The sequence below is a fragment of the Ovis canadensis genome, chromosome 17, assembly GCF_042477335.2.
Source record: "Ovis canadensis isolate MfBH-ARS-UI-01 breed Bighorn chromosome 17, ARS-UI_OviCan_v2, whole genome shotgun sequence".
Taxonomy (NCBI): Eukaryota; Metazoa; Chordata; class Mammalia; order Artiodactyla; family Bovidae; genus Ovis; species Ovis canadensis.
In genome coordinates, this window is record NC_091261.1 from 68,467,088 (window position 1) to 68,482,745 (window position 15,658).

At 44.6% G+C, this 15,658-nt stretch overlaps 1 protein-coding gene across 5 annotated transcripts in view; it reads right to left on the minus strand.

Annotated features, from left to right (window-relative positions):
- FBXW8 (F-box and WD repeat domain containing 8) overlaps positions 1-15,658 on the minus strand; it is a 118,750-nt gene that overhangs the window by 61,022 nt on the left and 42,070 nt on the right. For all 5 annotated transcript variants that reach the window (XR_011249905.1, XR_011249904.1, XR_011249906.1 and 2 more), the window contains one exon: positions 7,892-8,049. Coding sequence is in view for 2 of the 5 variants with exons in the window: in XM_069557578.1 (XP_069413679.1) it covers positions 7,892-8,049 (158 nt within the window). In the remaining 3 variants the exon portion in view is untranslated. The remainder of the gene's footprint in view (positions 1-7,891; positions 8,050-15,658) is intronic.

Genomic DNA, 15,658 nt, shown 5'->3' on the forward strand with positions numbered 1-15,658 from the left:
AAAATCAAACTGGAGGGCGGCCAGTGCTGACAATCGGAAACAAGGCAGAAGAAATATGAGGCCAGTGGGTTGGAATTCAAAAACTCACAAGTGTGGATCATCTCGCCAAATCTCACCACCCCAGGTGGGTGTTAGAGTGTTCCTGCTGGGCAGGGAGGCTAAAAAGGACGTGGGGATGACTTACTCTCTCCCAGACCAGCTTCCATCTCCCCCTCCGGACCTGATTCCTTCTGTGGAGAACACATGTACAGACAGACCATCGAGGGGGGCTCCACGGCTACAGAGCTTCCCTTTGGCACAACCAGGGAGCTGAAGTTCATTAACTCGTTTTATTGTCTTATTCTTCTTTTCTGTGGAGCACGGTCACAAATTTCAGACCCCCAAGGTGAATCTCCTTTGTGCCATGGCACTGCCTAACAAGTGCGTGTTCACTGCTCTAGAGAGGAGCACTCCAAAATGTGCATTTGATTATCTCGATCTGTCTTTGCCCAGAAGTAGCTACTCATGAATATGTTAGTACAAATATCATAGTTCCAATCTGCTAAACTGAAGTAAGACTAAAGACAGTGCCACCTGAGGTCTAGGGGTGGGCGGGGCGAATGAAAAGTTGTTGCTTATCTCAGAAAGTAACAATTCCTATCAGCCTGATAAAACAAGCTGAGTGAGAGAGGAACAAGAAAACTCAGGAGCTATCATCAAAGAAACAATCCTAATACTAAAAGGACTGTGTGCGTGCTGAGTTGCTCAGTTGTATCTGACTCTGTGCGACCCCGTGGACTGCAGCCCACCAGGCTCTTCTGTCCATGCAATTCTCCAGGCAAGAACACTGGAATGGGTTGCCGTGCCCTCCTCCAGGGGACCTTCCCGACCCAGGGATCAAACCCAGGTCTCTTACAATCTCCTGCATTGGCAGGCGGGTCCTTTACCACTAGTGCCACCTAGCGCCACCCAGGAATACTAAAAGGAATTTGAGACAAATCAAAGATTTCAACGCAAATGGTGCTGCCAAGGAAGTACTACAGACTTTACCCAGAGAAGGGGAAAACGAACCCCAGAATAGTAAGACTGAAATGTGATGACGTCAATGCAAGCAACCGGACAGACCACTCGGACAAAATGTAACATCTAGAAGCAGACTGAAATACTAAGAGTTTCCTGTGTAAAAATCTGTAAAGGCAGCACCTCAAACCAGTGAGGCAGAGACAGGCTTTCTACTAAGAAATGTTGGAAAGATATAATCAGATTCATATGCTATTCCAGGATGAACTCTATATTGGTCAGGATTCAAACATAAAGATAACCCGTAACACTGTCATCAAAAAGAACACAAATGACAAATGCCGGCAAGGATGTGGAGAAAAGGGAACCCTCATACACTGCTGGTACCAAAGTAAACTGGTATAGACACTGGAAAAGAGCATTTCCCAAAACACTAAAAATGTAACTACCATATGACTAAGCAATTCCACTCTGGTATATATTCGAAAAAAACAAAAACACTAATTTGAGAAGATACATGCAACCCCAATCTTCACAGCAGCATTATTTACAATAGCCAAGATATGAAAGCAACCTGTCCATCAACAGATATAAAGAAAACATGGTGTGTATATATACACATACACACATACATACCCACACACAATGGAATACTACTCAACCATAAAAAACAATGGAATTTTCATTCATAACAACACGGATGGACTTAAGAGGGTATTAGGCTAAAGCGAAGTAAGTCAAACAGAAAAAGACATGATCTCATTTATATGTGGAATCTTATAAGCAAACCTAACAGAAAAGAAACAAGCTCATAGATATAAAGAACAGACTAGTGGTTACTCCTGGGAGAGGGAAAGGGGAGGGGCAGACAGAGACAAGATGAGGATGGGAGCTAAAGCAGCACAAACCACTAGGTACAAAACTTGAAAAGCTACATGGATACATCGCCCAGCACAGTCAATATAGTCAGCATTTTATGATAACTAAAACTGGGGTACAACCTTTAAGACTGTGAATTACTATGTTGTACACATGAAATTTATACAGTAATGCACATTAACTATATCTCAATTAAAAAAAAATTTTAAGCCCTAAAAGTAACAGAAGAAAAAAATTACAAGTGGCAGGTACACATGTGAAAAAATTCAACCTTTCTCACACTAAGAGAAATGTAAATTCAAACATTTGGATACCATTTCTTATCAAAATGACACCTAACATTTTGAAACAAGTTTGCTGATGAAACTTAAAAAAAAAAAAATGGGCTGGTAAGAATGCTAAATAATATAACCCCATTTTCATTTACCTTTTGACAGACACATTTTGGCAGGAAACAAGCCGTCCTGCACTCAAGTGGAATGTCATGCACACAAGGCTTTTCACTGCAGCAGTGAAAGCAGAAACAGCCCAGCTGGTCCTCAATAAAGGACTGAGTGAGCGGATCACAGTGCACACAACGGGGCACCAGGAAAAAGGAGCGCCTTTCCCATGCACTGAGACGGACAGCCTTTCATGTTACGTCTTCAACGAGATGTGAGCATTCTCAGGTTCATTATAGGCTTATTTCCACTAGCCAAGATATGGCCACAACTCAAATGCCCATCAGTGGATGAACAGATAAAAAAGGCATGCTATAGGGACTTCCTTGGCGGTCCAGTGGCTAAGACAGCACTCACAACGCAGAGGGCCTATGTTTGATACCTGGTCAGTGAACTAAGATCCCACGTGCCACCAACTAAAGATCCTACATGCTGCAACTAAGACCCTGTGCAGCCAAATAAAGATTTTTTTAAAAAAAGACATGGTGCTAAGTCGCTTCAATTGTGTCTCTTTGCAACCCCATGCACTGTAGCCCACTAGGTTCTGCTGTCTATAGGATTTTCTAGGCAAGAATATTGGAGTGGGTTGCCATTTCCTCCTGCAGGAGGTCTTCCCCACCAAGGGATCGAACCTGTGTCTCCTGCATTAACAGGCAGGTTCTTTACCCCTAGGGCTACCTGAGAAGGCCCTTAAAAGACATGGTATATATACCCAAAATACACAACACATAATAAAATATTATTCAGTCATGAGAAAGATGGAATTCCTGCCATTTTCAACAATGTGGATGGACTTTGACCATATTATCCTAAGTGAGATAAGTCAGACAAAGACAAGTGCTGTATGGTAACACCTACATGCAAAATCTATGTCAAACTTATTTTTAAAAAAACAGTAAAATGGTGGTTACCAGCAGGTAGGAGGCATGAAGGATACGATTGATGGTGTTTAAAAGTACAAATAAAAAATACAAAAGTATTTATCACTTGTCAAGTGATAAATAAATCACAGGGTTCTAATGCACAGTATAATGAAATACAGATAATAATACTGTACTATAATTACATAATATGATAAATATTGCTACAATGGCCATATTAAATATATAAATGTATCAAAGTAACACACTGTACACCTTAAACTTACACAATATGTCAAATTTACTCATTTAAAAAAAAAGATACACCATTAAGCGAAAAAAAAAAAAAAGCCAAGGTATGCAATAATGTTATAAAGTAATATGCTGACAAAGGTCCGCAGAGTCAAGGCGATGGTTTTTCCAGTAGTCGTGTATGGATGTGGTCATAAAGAAGGCTGAGTGCCAAAGAACTGATGCTTTTGAACTGTGGTGCTGAAGAAGACTTTTGAGAGTACCTTGGACAACAAGCAGATCAAACCAGTCAATCCTAAAGGAAATCAGTCCTGAAAATTCATTGGAAGGAGTGATGCTGAAGCTCTAATACCTTGGTCATTTGATCCAAAGAGCCAACCCACTGGAAAAGACCCTGATGCTGGGAGAGACTGAAGGCAGGAGGAGAAGGGGGCAACAGAGGATGAGATGGTTGGATGGCATCATCGACTCAATGGGCATGAGTCTGAGCAAACTCCAGAAAACAGTGAAGGACAGGGAAGCCTGGTGTGTTGCAGTCCATGGGGTTGCAAACAGTCGGACATGACTGAGCAACTGAACAACAATCTTTTGTTTAAAGGCAGGAGGAAAGAATAAGAACAGATATCAATACTTTGTATTTACAATAAAGAAATACTGCAAGGCTAGACAAACTAAAAAATATCATTGCTTTAGAATGGAGTGAACAAAAAAGGGTAGAAGACTTTGCAATGTACAACTTTATGTTAGCTTGATGTCAATGTATTAGTCAAATATATTAAATTACAAAATAAAACCCACTCATTTATGGATTAAAAAATTAAAATCACAAATATACATACACACATAACTATCTAGAAAAACAAACCATAAACAAAGTTCATTGAAGAATAAGTGACAAATTGAAAAAATATTTAAGAACAAGGACAAGCTTATTTCCTTAGCCCTTATTTTCAACCACAGAAGATAACAACCCAAAGAAACTGAGGAAACTATTCGCAGAGAAAGAAAAACAAGCACCTAATAACACAAAAGGCTGTATATTGTCACCCTGCTTATTTAACTTATATGCAGAGTACATCATGCGAAAGGCCAGGTTGGATGAAGCACAAGCTGGAATCAAGACTTCCAGGAGAAATATCAATAACCTCAGATACGCAGATGACACCACCCTTATGGCAGAAAGTAAAGAAGAACTAAGGTTTTCTTGATGAAAGTGGAAGAGGAGAGTGAAAAAGTTGGCTTAAAACTCAATGTTCAGAAAACTAAGATCATGCCATCCAGTCCTATCACTTCATGGGAAATAGATGGGGAAACAGTGGAAACAGTGTCAGACTTTATTTTGGGGGGCTCCAAAATCACTGCAGATGGTAACTGCATCCATGAAATTCAAAGATGCTTGCTCCTTGGAAGGAAAGCTGATCAACCTAGACAGCACATTAAAAAGCAGAGACATTACTTTGTCAACAAAGGTCCATCTAGTCAAAGCTATGGTTTTTCTAGTAGTCTTGTATGGATCTGAGAGTTGGACTATAAAAGCACCAAAGAATTGATGCTTTTGAACTGTGGTGTTGGAGAAGACTCTTCAAAGTTCCATGGACTGAAAGAAGATCCGACCAGTCTATCCTAAAGGGAATCAGTCCTGAATATTCATTGGAAGGACTGATGCTGAAGCTGAAACTCCCAATACTGTGGCCACCTGATGCAAAGAACTGACTCACCAGAAAAGACCCTGATGCTGGGAAAGATTGAAGGCAGGAGAAGGGGATGACACAGGATGAGAGGGTTGGATGGCATCACTGACTCGATGGACATGAGTTTGAGTAAGCTCCAGGAGTTGGTGATGGACAGGGAAGCCTGGCATGTTGCAGTCCATGGAGTCGCAAAGAGTCGGACATGACTGAGTGACTGAACTGAACTGAATAACACAGTGAAAAAATATAAAATTTTATAAACGAAAACAAAAACAATGGTGAAACACCATGGCCACCTACCAGACAAGCATGAGGAAGCAATCATTACACTTTGGTATACATACTGTCATATACTTTTAGTGAGATTATAACCCAGTGAAACCTTTTTGGAAGGCAATCTGGCAATACTTATCAATATGCAAAGCATCTGTAGCCTCCAATCCAGTGATTACCTGTAAGTTACCCTGCAGAGATACTTGTGTAAGTCCGTCTCAGTATCTGCTCAAGGATACTGCTTTGCAGTACTGTTTTTAATAACAACAAAAAAACCCAAATGTGCATCACCAAAGGCCCTAATAAATAAATAATCGTACAGCCACACAGTGCAGTACTACACAGGCTGAAAGAGAACAGGGCTTACCTATAAGCACTAATACAGAAAGACCCCAAAACATGTTGTTATTAGGTGAAAAAGCAATGTGTGTGCAAAATGTGAGAGGAACTAGAGGTAGGGCAACAGGGAGGAACACTTCAACTTCTTTTTGGATATCTCTTGTTTTGCATTTTATACTTTTGTGCTCTGTTTGCATTTTAACTACTAACTTTTTTTAAACCCAGTATTTAAAAATACATGATGGCAATTACTTGCCAAGTATTTACTGAAAAGAGAAGTTCCTCTGGCATATCTACAAGGTTTCCTAATATTTCTGTGCAACAACAGGGAGGAGGGTGACAAAGACAATTCTAACCAACAGTGTAAAACCAGCAGCACACTTGCACGTCATCAAAAGCCGTATGTTCAAGCTCACGAGATATGAGACATGAGCGTGCAAATAAATCAGATGCACCGTTCTCTAACTGCCTCTGTGGAGTATTACATAAACAGCGTTGGATCCTGGGTACAGCCCAGGAGAGACCACACAGTTCTGGATTCACCACTGATGAACGAGTCAACCTCAAGGAAATCACTTGGCTTCTCTGAACTTCAGTTTCCTGATCTGAAGGGTGTGTGTGTGTGTCTGTGTCTGTTTGTGTGTCTGTGTGTACCTCAGTTTCCTGATCTGAAGGGTGTGTGTGTGTGTCTGTGTCTGTCTGTGTGTTTGTGTGTACCTCAGTTTCCCGATCTGAAGGGGGTGTGTGTGTGTGTCTGTGTGTGTGTGTGTGTGTGTGTGTGTGTGTGTGTGTGTGTGTGTGTGGCAGGGTGAGGCTACCAGATTGTTCTGCAGTGCATGATTCTAAAGGAGAAGTACTGCAAACCTCTGCATAGCTCTATGGAAAAAAGCCTCACTGGTAATTTGGCATGTAGGAATCACACTCAAGCTGCTCTTCTGTTATCTCTGCAGGATCTCAACAAACACACCTCATCTATGACATACCCCAGAGACAGCTTAGCTCAATTACTAGAGGCCAAAAGAAAGATCCATCAGTGGTGTCCAACTAATGCCAAACCCAAACAACAGAGTTCGTGTTGTTAGAGTAATAAAATGAACGTATTTAAGATTTCAGCGCTAATTTTTTTTTAATGGCATATGCGTATAAAGTTCCCATCAGCTCCATTACCACAGTTCTGTCCTAGCTCTGAAGATCTGCAACCATGCCATGACATGAACACCAACATCTGAAATATCTCATGGTCCCAACGTTCAAGCAAGTGGGAAGATTTTGGAGATTCAGACTTCACAATACAATGGAAGTTAGGAGCATGAGAGGTGGTATACGATATCATGGCCATTTGAACTATTAGACTCTTCTTACCCATAAACAGTGTTGGATCCCGGGTACGGCCTAGGAGAGACCACCACAGTTCTGGATTCACCACTGATGAACGAGTCAACCTCAAGGAAATCACTTGGCTTCTCTGAACCTCAGTTTCCTGATCTGAAGGGTGTGTGTGTCTGTGTGTGTCTGTGTGTGTGTGTCTGTGTGTGTGTGTGTGTCTGCATGTGTGTGTGTCTGTGTCTGTAACTCAGTTTCCCGATCTGAAGGGTGTGTGTGTGTCTGTGTGTCTCTGTGTGTCTGTAAATCCACAGTTGCCAGTACACAAAAGGAATTCTATGAGCCCCAGAGAGAAACATATTACCATAATTTATCTCACATAGTGTGTGAGCGCCAGGCGAAGGTAGACCCTGACTTTATTTTTCTATTTGCGTATTTGTCAAAAGATTATCTCTGTCTGTCCTCTTTTCACTGTTTCCTTTGAATCAAGCAGAGCCAACAGGAAAAGTAGGCCAAGTATATTTAATATTTTACACCAAACAAGTTATTTGCTTAAGATGGCTTGGCCAGCCTCGTGTCTGGCACTAAAACCCAGCCCGACAGTTCCAGTAGGAATTAAACACCAGTTTTAATGGGTGCTGTGTTCCAATGCCTACTAATGCATTGAGGGTTATTGGCCAACTTCTTCACATAAAGACAAGGATGAGTGTATGTGTGTGAACATGTGTGTGTGCCCACGTGTATGTATGGAGGGATTACAGGGGGGAGCTGGCCACAGCTGCTTCATTTTTGTCAAGCTTTTTTTTTTTCCTTAATAGGGAGGAGGGTTGCTTACCATCCTCGTAAGCTGCCACCGCCAGCGAGCTGTTTATCCTCACAAAGGAGACATATGGCTGCATTCCAGGCTCATCCTCCTCAAACTCCGATTCCAGGAAGGGGGCTGTGTAGTCCCAGGTGCGGGTGTCCCACACCCTCACGTCCCCTGACGTGTATCTGGAAAAGAAGGACACACTTGGTTCCAAATGGGGAGTGAATAGCAGGTCCACGGGGGAGAGCCTGTGGGAGCCTTAAAGCGCCAGTGGAGGAAGACTAGGCAGGTAGGGACCCACTGCTGCAACACCGCTTACACGGGTCACCCCAACAGGAGAGAACGGCACCTCGGCAGCAGAAAGGCTGAGAACATGCTCCCTGCTCTCGTGGCACAATGGTGACAATTTCAAAGGAGAATGCTGTAATTGAAACAGTGGAGAGCAAGATCTCCTTGCCTTCCTTTTTGACTATTGTACCCCTTCTGCTACCTTAAGTCCTCCCAGTAAAGGGATCACTAGCAGAAATGTGCAGAAGCCACACTATTTACACATATACACACACAGGGCTAATGGTCTTACAGGCGCAAGCTTTCTAATACCTCATCCATGCATCAGATTTGACTGATTAAAGTCCCCGAAGACTAATTGATTTGCTGAAACAATTAAACCTTGCCTTCAGCAGCCAGTGCTGCCTCTCATGAAAAGCTCTTGCCGAAATGCATGGCGCTCCTTGGTCTCGCCCACTTAGAGCGCGGGAGCACTCGCTCTCTCCTATCACTCCTGCCACTCCAACAAATGACTCTCCATCACGGCCGAGGCAGGGCCAGAACCTGGGCAGACACCAGGCCCCGGGGACAATGCAATGGCCAGATGACGAGGAGGCCTTTATGCAGAGTTCCTCACAGCTGCCGCAGAGGGTCTGCTTCAACACCGCAGCACCTGTGCCGAGGCGTGGTAGATACAGGGTCAGAGCCTCAGGATGAACCCCCACAAACACAAAGACATGCAGACGACGGGAAAGGTGTTTGGTCTTCCTGAGGCCAAGCCACAGTTCGTTCCTTCAGGGTTTCTTTCATCTCACATTACAAGCGAAGAAACAAAAAAGGTAACTGCGAGACTTACCTAACCACTGACGTCTATGACGTGATGCATCTATGAAGCAGCTGTAGATCAGTCTCTCGCGCGAAGTTTCTTAATAAATTAAGGTTACTCTGATTCAGAAATGCTTCACTTACTAAATGCAGCAGTGTTCTCCTCACACTATTAGCTGACAACGAATATACACAACGTGAATTCAGAGGTCATCCCGTCACGCATCTTCTCTATGGACCACTGGGCTCTCTCCCTCTGGGATGGCACCCAGGGAGCGGGCGTGTAAAGAGGCAGGCAGGAGAGATGTGCTGTCTAAAACTGGACTGATGGGCCTCTGACCACTCATCCTCCAGCAAACAAAAACGCTCACTTCATTGTCAGTAAGCCTGGTGACACACAAGCCAAGGCAAGATATTGAAATCGCCAGGGCCAAAGCATGGCCGTTGGCTCCCAGACCCTCCAGACAGTGCTCCAGATCATGTGACCTCAACGAGGACACCTCAACAGGAACACACACTCCACTGCACCCTAACTACCTGGCTGACTCTGACACCCTAAGGATGACTACACCATTCCCTGGAATAAGGCCACTTGCTTAGCAACAGACATACTCAGGAGACAACATGTGTGAATTTCTAGGCTGTGTATGCTTAGATTCTGTGCGAAAGGAACTGGCCAATCCACAAAAGGCTGCTGAGAAGGATGGCAACATCATTCAGAAATAGAAGTGACAGACAGACAGAGGTGACTCAGGAGCTTTGAGAGAAAGAACTACACAAGCCAGGAAAATGTATTTCCTTTCTGTCCGTCTGTCATTCTGCTTCTTGTGACCTGCATATGCGACCACACCAGTCATCGTCAAGGCCTTTGTGGTGCCCCCAAGGGGATAAGAGGGCAGCATTTGGGGGGCTTGAAACCCACCATTTGCAAGCTCCCTTTACACAAGGAGTTCCAAGGTAAAGCAACAGTGACCAAATCCAAACCTAAAACCTGCTGCACCCCACAACCGTGAGCCATGAAATAGTCTGTCTCTCTCTTTTGGGGAAAGAGAGACAGAGGGCAGAGGCCGCAGAGGAGCATCCATTAATATCGGGGAGGCTCCTGACTGCCTTTTCTTCCAAGAAGTTGTCCCCTTCATGCTGCAGCTCACTCACCTAAAATTAAACACATGCTCTCCTCAAAAAGCCTTGGCCCACGACCAAACTGGCCTGTTGCAAGTTCTTGATTTTGTCAGAGACAGAACTCGTTCCAGGTCACCAGTGCAAAACTGGGGGGGCTCCTCAACGCCCCTCTGCCATCACGCACACATCACCACACTACTTACTACACGTGCGGTCCACACCTTTCCTGGTCTCCTCACTCCCAGGCTGCCTCTGGACCTGGCCCACCCCTCACCCCTTAGAACCCCCACAACAGCCTCCCCACTCCCAAGCCTCGCTCACCTTCAGCCACTCTGCACCAGCCAAGCCCTCAGAAATGTTTGACTACGTGGCTCTCTCCCCCTTTCTCCCTCCACCCTCCACACCAGACCACGGGTGCTACCATCTTCCAGGATAGCAACGTGGACTCTCCTCTGGAGGCAGCTGTGTGTGCAGTCATCTGACTGTTCACCTCCCCTATGAACCCATGAGCTTCTAAGGCCAGGGGCTGGGTCCTGCCCCCCACTGTTGATCCAGTGATCAGAACAGCTGAACTAAAATAGCACTTGACACCTAGGGAGCTCTTTGTAAATCCTGAGGCCTTAACAACACACTGAATGAAGCTTTAACTATCAGCCAGGCACTGAGATCCCTCCACAAACTTGCCTCACTCCTCTCCCAGCCTCATTTTCTCCTCTTCCTTAGCAGGAGCCAGTCTCTAGCCAGGACGGTCGGTCACTGCCTTCCACAGCATGGGTGCCTCTGCACCTCGGCTCCCGATTACCCACCTTTGTGGAGCCCCTTCCCTCCTCATGACCCAGCCAGGTAGGCCAACCTTGGCCCCACATTAGAATCCCCTGGGATGCATTTAAACTCCCAAAACCAAGGGCACACCAGATCAATGAAATCTCATCCTCTGGGGGTGGGACCAGATAACGCTGTTCCCAATGAGCTACCCAGATTGAGAACCACCCACCTCACTCAAGCCTGTGCTGTGCTGTGCTTAATCGCTGTCGTGTCCGACTCATTTCAACCCCACGGCTGCAGCCCACCAGAATCTGTCCATGGGGTTCTCCAGGCAAGAATACTGGTGTGGGTTGCCAATTCCTTCTCCAGGGAATCTTCCCAAACCAGGGATTGAACCCAGTCTCCTACATTGCAGGAGGATTCTTTATCAGCTGAGCTACCAGGGAAGCCCTCACTCAAGCCTAATAACATCTAAAGGTCTAGCCCAGGCCTCCCTTCTCCAGGACACCTCTCTGCCTCCACTACTGTGCCCCTGAATCTGAAGAAATGGTGTTCCCTGCTGCATCCCATGTGTCCTCCACTTGACCGTGAAGGCCCTACCACAGTGCCACAGCTTCCACCACAGCGCCTCACACACAGCTGAGAGAAGGGGGTCCCCAGCTAACAGCCCGACTGGCTTGAGTGGCACGGCCTTCTCTCTGCTGTGCCACTTCCAGTGCTCGTGGTCAGTGACACGCCCAGAACACACACATCGAGACGCAGGAGACGTCTCCCACCTACTTCCAGACTGATTAAAACCTCTCTACAAAACACAGAATAAATTACATTATTTCAGTAAATATAAAACTTTCTGTAGACATCCATCCAAGTCAGCTCCATTCTTCATGGCCAAAGAGCATGATAACAGCATAAATGTTTTGCTGCAAAAAGACTCACGAGGCAAATGCAAAAGACGCCATGCTCCTTTAAGATGGGAATGGAGAACAAGTGCCCTGCTTCAGCAGGTACTACGTGCTGACTCAGCGACAGGCTCTGGAGTGTGCCACATGAAAGCAACCACAGCAGGGGCGCTTGGACACCACGGTCATGAACTCGTGCTACAGAAGCGGAGGTCTTCCTGAGGAACAGACACTGGCTGGGGCAGAGGGGCCTGGACAGACTCTCGGTGCAGTTTCAAAGTGCTTCCCAACACTGGCCACGAGAAGCAAGGACAGAGCTGGAAGGGGCGAGGGCTGATTTTTCTCCAGAGCTCCAGATGTCTTTACGGCTGCCTAATGACAATTACACTCAACCAATTAAGACACCACTATGACAGTTACATTGTCAGGGAGCCTCTGGACCCCAATGTTGATGGTTCTCTAATTAGTGCCTGTGCAAAGTACAATGGCAACTAATGTATTAGCTGATGTAAGAACACTAACGAAACACTAAGGAAGAAAGAAGCCTTTTCCAAACAAGGAAGGCTGCCCCAGCCCACGGCATGCATCAGTGAAGCTGTATGCTTTTCCCAGTCTTTCTTCTGCTTGGCAAGGTTGAGTTTACCTCCAAATAAACAGGTCAGAGACCACAGCTGATTTTTTTTTTTTTTTTTTTTTGTCAAAAGAATGGGAAGAGAGCCTCTTTCAAGCTCAGCACGCCAGAGCAATTGCCAATTTCAAATTATTTACCACCGAAGAGCTTTCATTAACTAGTACATTTCCAATAAGCAGACTACTTATTTGGGCCAAGAGACCTGAAGAAAAACGGAGAAACGTTGTACAGCTAAAAACCACCTTTAACCTTTTTTCCCATCTAAGTAGCCAAGCGGGGGAGGGGATGGTTCCATTTTGCTTCCAGGTGCCAGTGCTAATTTGCTGAAAACAATTTTTTCAAGGTTCTTCATCACAACCAGGGGCATTGTTTTCATTTAAGAATCTGGGCCTAAGGTTAAGTGACTCAGCCAAGGTCACAAGAAACATTTTAGTGGCACAGCTAGGATCAACCTGGGTCCCCAGGCTTTTCTCTAACCGCTGCTTTAGCCAACAAGTCACTGCCTTCTCCAATGACAGTGTCTTGGAAACAAATATGGCTTTTAAGAACCATTCTCATTTGAGTACAATACAAGGAATTTATCCTTTTCAATACTCTTAACTCAGGCTTGCAGGACACTGCCCCGACCCATCAGTTCTACCACTATAGCTCAACTGGAAGTCAAGAAGCCAATGATGAAAAAGCTCCATGTGCTGGCAAGGGGTGTGGGACTGGGCAGATGCAAAGGTGCCTCCCACACAGGAACGGTTAAACTTCACCCTTGGGATTTCCTGGGCAGTCCAGTGGTTGAGACTAAGTTTTGCAATACATGGGGTGTGGGTTCAATTCCAGGTTGGGGGACTGAGATCCCACATGCCTCCTCACAGCCAAACAAACCAAACCATAAAACAGGAGCAATATTGTTACAAATTCAATAAAAATTTTAAAACTGGCCCACATAAAGAACAAAAAAAAAGTCTTAAAAAAACTTCACCCTCTACAGGACCATGCTCAAACTAAGTCACAGATTCCTTCTGATCAAGTACTCACGGCAGCCAAAAGAAGCCTAGATATGGGGGCCTCAGGCCAGGAAAGCCAATGGTTTCATCTGTGAGTCAGACCCAGTGAGTCAGTGGTGGCTGCCTACGGCCCTGCACTGAGGGTTCTGAAGCTGTTCTGTGCCCAGCTCACTACACGGACTTCCCAAGTCCATCGCTGGTTTGGGAGTGAGCAGGGGCAGTGTGTGCGTAAGTCATGAGCACCCTTCCTCCACGCAACACTGAACAACTCCTCGCTGTCTCTTCCAGACTCAGCTGAGGAGTCACTTCTCAGGAGAAACCTGCCTGGCTCGGAGCCTACCCTGGTGCCTCTCCCATGTGTCACGGCGTCTGCTCTACCCCTACCCTGCCTCTCTCACACTGGCCTGTGACCACCAGTGACTGTATCGCTTCGGCCTGTGAGCAAGGGAGGTGTACCCCTCCCTGTAGTGTTCCTCTGTGCTTAGTACATGCTCACAAATCTGACTTAAACTTAGAAGATGAAAGTGGTTTAAAGACTACAATGCAATTAGGCCGAGGCCCCTACAAGTGCAGTGCCCACATTTCAAAAAATGTTTATGCCCTTAACATGCAGAGGTTTTAGGAGCTAGTCACATACTCCATACTTTCTTCAATAATACCAAAGATTACAAATCAATGAAAGCAAGAGTATTTACTGTTTTCTATGAAACACAACTGTGTTGTTATTATGCAATTAACAAAATGAACTCAATCCCACAGTGCAGTCTTTCTGTGGAAATGCACTGCTGCAAACATCAAGTGCAGCTTAAGATGCATCAATTGAGAAATAATGAACATCTTAATGGACCTTATGAGATCCATGCACTACACACTTAAAACTGTTTTCCATACATCTTGGTTAATCACAATCAATAGAGTCAGAGTCAATGATGATTATGCAGAGTTATTGTAGCTGTGGCCCTTCCCATTATTCCTTGGAGAACCCGAGATGGATAAATGCAGCCATGAGTTCACCAGTATTTATTAAGGATATTCTAGAGCTCCTTCATTAAGGTTATAATAAATGTGAAGCTCTCCTCTGGTCTCTTATCAATATCTTACCTCAGACTTATTTACCAGAAGAGCATGTACACCTCACAGCAGAAAATAAATAAATAAAAAGTATTTTTAAGAAGAGGTCCCTAACGGGTAATGATTGGATTCCTTATGGGAAACAGTCCAACATCATAATAAGCAGCAGCACAAAATCCATATAACACAAGGTTGAAAGGAAAACTGTCAGGAGAAAGAGTTTGTTTCTTTAAAAGGGGGACAGATAAAGCAAGTCCTTAGTAAGTGTAAATACAGGGCGACATTTATCTAAGGCCATTTCTATCACCAATCTGTATTTACAAGGCATCTGCTATCATCTCAAGAGCCTCAAAGTAATCCTAGGCATTATATTATCTAGTTTTATACATTCACACGAAGCTAGCAGAATATCAAAAACACCACCTTGAGGTCTTCAGCTCCTGAACAGAAGTGGTTTTGAATTCAGGGCAAATACACACTACTTCAGATCAAAGCCATATTTTGGCATGGTTTGTGGTCAATACTAAGGGACATTTTTAATTACTGGGAAAAGCAGTGGGAAAATGGCTAAAAGCAAGACATTTCAGGATTACCTTAGACACATGCCTACATCTGAAGTATTATTTTCCAACAGTTCTTAGCTATAAACAATGATAACAACAACAACAACAAAAAAAACAATGATAACATTCCAAGAAAAGTGTCAACAGGCAAAGTGAACCCAGAGATTCAGACACCCAATTTAACATATATAGGTTGGAAGCTCAAAATGTTGCTTCGTGTCTACAGAAGACTGGCAAGCCTCTCGACTATCCAGGTCGTGTGGACAGAGTTTTAGTCATAATAAAAGCCAGAACAACAGCTAGAGGTCACTTTGGCTGCTAGAGACATGCAGGCAGTTTTGCTCTGTGTCCTACGTCCTACTTGCCTCAAAGGGAACGGAGACGGGGAAAATCAATGTAGACCAAATGGGACAACAGAGAACTTCTTAGGGAAAGACGACCACTAACACCTGGCGACACTCAATGATAGAGATTTCCCACCAACCATACTTGGGGGTGAAGAGAAACACAGATACACAGTCACCATTCTTTCCAGTACAGACAAGAAGCGTACCCTAAAAAGGCAGATCACCATGGAAGAAAACGGAAGAGGGGTGGGAGGAGCATTCAGGAGTATTGAGAAAAACCTTGACACAGAAAGCGGACTTGACACT